General features: G+C 39.7%; 1 protein-coding gene across 1 annotated transcript; it reads right to left on the minus strand.

The window, feature by feature from the left end:
• Nucleotides 1-2968: 2968 nt before the first annotated feature.
• On the minus strand, nt 2969-3703 carry LOC124542418. Its single transcript, XM_047120369.1, has one exon. It carries the CDS (start codon nt 3701-3703, stop codon nt 2969-2971), a length of 735 nt encoding a protein of 244 aa, XP_046976325.1.
• Nucleotides 3704-4112: the final 409 nt, after the last annotated feature.

The raw sequence follows: 4112 nt of genomic DNA on the forward strand, positions 1-4112 counted from the left end.
CCACCTCAAACAGTTTGGACAAATCTTAAGAAATTTCGTCGTTCCCTCAACTCAGAAAATCCAAATGCCAATAATCCCTCCATATGGCTTAATGATTTTGCTGCTAAGCTTGCACCCCCCTTTGTCCCACACAAGGATAGCTTTTTAATGTTGCAACCAACATCCGCATTAGATGATATGGATAGCCCCTTTACTCTCGCAGAACTCCATACAGCCCTAAAGGGACTTAAGGACTCGTCACCAAGGGAAGATGGCGTGCCCTACTCTTTCATAATTAACCTTAGTGATAATGCTAAATGCGTCTATTTGAATTTAATTAATGCTTTTTTCTCAGCAGGAATCGTCCCGGAATCTTAGAAGTCCCAAATTATTATCCCCATCCTCAAACCAGGAAAATGCCCTTTGGACCCAAGTTCTTATAGACCCATTGCTTTATCATCTACATTAGTAAAAGTAACTGAACATCTCCTGAAAAACCGCTTGGAATGGATAATGGAAAGCAGGAATATTCTCTCGCCCTCTCAATTTGGCTTTCGAAAGGGTTTGAGCACTCTTGATAGTCTCAGCATTCTTACGACAGACATTCGAATAGCCTTTTCTAACGGAGAGTACCTTGTGGGTGTTTTTCTAGATATTACTTCTGCATATGATAATGTTCTTCTTCCGGTACTCAGGCAAAAACTGCAACAGCTGAGTATCCCTCCGAGGATGACTCATTTCATATGTAATCTGCTTTTTTGCAGATCAATTTCTGTTAAATACCAAAATTGTATTCTGCCCCCCCGATTAGTCTGGAAAGGTCTCCCGCAAGGCTCAGTCCTCAGCCCTCTGCTTTATAGCATTTATACTCACGATCTCGAGCTGTCTGTTAATAACTTTTGTAACATTCTTCAATATGCTGATGACATTGTATTATATCTTAGATCTCCTTCAGTCCAAAACTTAACATTGCAATTAAACTCTGCTTTGCATTATCTTGACCTATGGCTCTCTGACCATGGCTTATCTTTATCAGTAGATAAGACTCAGGCAGTTGCTTTTACACGAAAAAGGTTAATCCCCGTCTTTGATCTATTTTGTGGGGATCAGCGTATCAACTTTGTCAATAAGGCGAAATTCTTAGGCATCATACTCGATAACAAGCTGAACGGAATTTGTCACTCTGAGCATATTATCAAAAAATGTGAAAAAGGCATTAACGTCCTTAGAGCAGTCTCAGGTGTCTGGTGGGGAGCTCACCCCTATTCTCTCAAACTACTGTACAATGCAATAGTTCGTAGTCATTTGGACTATGGACTATTTGTTTTAGACCCATTTAATAAATCTGCATCCGATAAACTCAATAAAATCCAACATAAATGCCTTAGAATAATTATAGGAGCTATGAAGTCCTCTCCTACTAACGCCCTGCAAGTTGAATGCGTTGATCCTCCACTTCAACTGAGAAGACAATTTTTATGCGACCGCTTTGTGGTAAAATCATTACAGCTGTCCTCTCACCCTCTCTGGTCCCGTTTAAACGTACTGTCCCAACTATGCGATCGCCCTAATAGTAAATCCTTGCTATTAGACAGTTTTTTAAAATTTACAAAACTCCCTCATCCTATATTAAGATTCAATCTTAATCCTCTTTTTTCCACTCCATTTAGAGCTCTTGTCCATAATCCTCCAATTGTCACAGACCTTGGTCTAATCAAAGGAGCCCCTGATACAAATGTTAAGTTTCAAAGAATTTTTCATCAAAACTGGTCAAACCACCTCCAGATATTTACTGATTCCTCTAAAATATCCCCTGATAGCTGTGTCGGTTCAGCCTGTTGGATACCCAAATTCAAAATTATCCTCCAATTTAAATCCCCTCCTGAAACATAATTTTTTTCCGGTGAAGCGATTGCTATTCTGGAAGCAATCCTATTTGCCCACTCACATGACTTAAGACAGACTGTAATTCTGACTGACTCTTTGAGCTGCCTGCTCGCAATTAGGGAAAATCCGTTTCGTAGCAGGCGAAGATTTTTTATCATTCTTAAAATCAGGGAAGCTTTGCTTGCCTGCCATCAAAAAGGGTTGGAAATATTACTAGTCTGGATTCCAAGCCACTCTGGTATAACAGGCAATGACACTGCAGACTCGTTCGCTAGATCTGCTATATCATCTGGTCTAACTAAGCATTTTAATAATTCTACTCAGGACTTGTGTGCTCTAGCGAAAACTCACCTCGATAAATCCTGGAACTCTCTTTGGAAAGCATCATCAAAATCGAAGGGTAAATTTTATGCTTCTCTCCAACCAGACATTCCAAGGCGACCTTGGTTTTCTCTTCACAGGCAAGCTAATCGTTGGGTCATCACAACTATCTCTCGTATTCGCCTTGGTCATGCATGTACTCCCATACATCTGCGTAAAATTAAAGTTAGAGATCACTCTTTGTGTGAATGTGGTCTAGACGAAGGTTCCTTATCCCATATATTGTTCTCCTGCCCCAATCTCATTCATCCTATATATGACGTTCTCCCTCCTAAAGTCTCTCGCCCTATTAACGTTGAATGTTTGTTAATGTTTGTGTTTAGTCTATTTTGTAAATTTCTATGTAAATATATTGAACGTAATAAGATTAAGTTGTAAATTATTTTGTGATTGTTGTTATGCATTTTAATAGTAGTTGCCTTATTTTATTTACTTTTTATGTAATTATTATTGTTGTGTTGTTTTAGGTTATGGGTCTCCAATTCGTCTAGTGCTATTATGCCTTCAAAATTAATTTGAGCATGTAATCTCGACCGAACCGATCAATGTCCATCGTGTCTTCTCCATCGCACGTGACATTGGCGAAATAATCTGTGCCTCTTTGGCGCAAATAAAAGCCACAAAAAAAAAGAGTAGGTAACCGTAAGAGAAATTATTAGATATAAATAAAATTAACAAGTGGGTACTAAGATAGTAAAGTCGAGAAAGTAAACATTAGAAATTACTTTTTTATCAGACTCTTAGTACGTGTAGCAATTATCTTGTCAACACCTTTGGAGTCGCAAGACTTTGTTTGAACCGGCGACTTCGTAGTAGACGCAGTGGGTATGCTGTTGAGGTCCGACAGGCTTTCAACTCGATGACGAGCACTATCCGACGCTATTACGTATATGAAACCGTCCCGCGTCCAGCACTTATTTATGCCAAAGCGTTTTCTGGCTTCGAGGAAAACATCGTGTCTGCTTTTTGTCAAGAACTCCGACTGTGTTAATCCCGTGCCTTTAAATTTGGTTTTTGCGAACCAAACTTTATCGCGGATGCTAACTCCAGTGAATTTTACCACAATAGGCCTGGGTTTCTTATCTGACCGTTGGCCTAAGCGGTATGAGTGCTTAATGCTGGCACTTGAAAAGTTTGGAAGCAAGAGATGATCCGCTACAAGACCCGTGACGCGAGCCGACGTGTCTTCCGTCTTCTCCTCTGGGACACCATGAAGAAGAAGCATCTTCCGTCTATGCCGCATCTCCTGACGGTCAAGTTCTCTCCCAAGAAATTCTACTTGGCACTGAAGAGTGTTTAAAGCAGATATTACAAAGGATTTAAATGTAATAAAATCTGATGCCAAAGAAGTTGTAGACCCGGGAGAGGAGGTTTTATTTAGATCATGCTGGAACTCTTGCATCCTGTTATTAAACAACTCCGACATGGCTGCCAGTGATTGCTTGATAGAATCCATATTGAGTGTTTAAGTTGGTGGTAATTGTTTAGAGTGAACTTTATTAAAGGAAAACACTTGCTGACGGTAAACGTAAGCTACATATATTAATTTTTCATAACACTGTATATAAAATATGTATATGTATATTTAATAAAAAGTTCAAGAGCAAAATTTTGTGCTGTGCGTTAATTCACTCCTACCCGCCAAAAAAAAAAAAACGAATTCTCTTCTACCGAATTTTTCATGGGGAATGTTCCGAGGAATTGTACGGATTAATCCCGGCTGCTGAATTTCACCTTCGGACATCTCGCCAAAATTCTAAGTTTCACCCGCACCACCTTGATATCAGAAAATCCATAACAGCGCGATTTCTCAGACATTTTCTGCCTCGCACGACCACTTTGTGGAACCAGCTTTCGCCAGCGGT

Source organism: Vanessa cardui, chromosome W (assembly GCF_905220365.1).
Source record: "Vanessa cardui chromosome W, ilVanCard2.1, whole genome shotgun sequence".
Taxonomy (NCBI): Eukaryota; Metazoa; Arthropoda; class Insecta; order Lepidoptera; family Nymphalidae; genus Vanessa; species Vanessa cardui.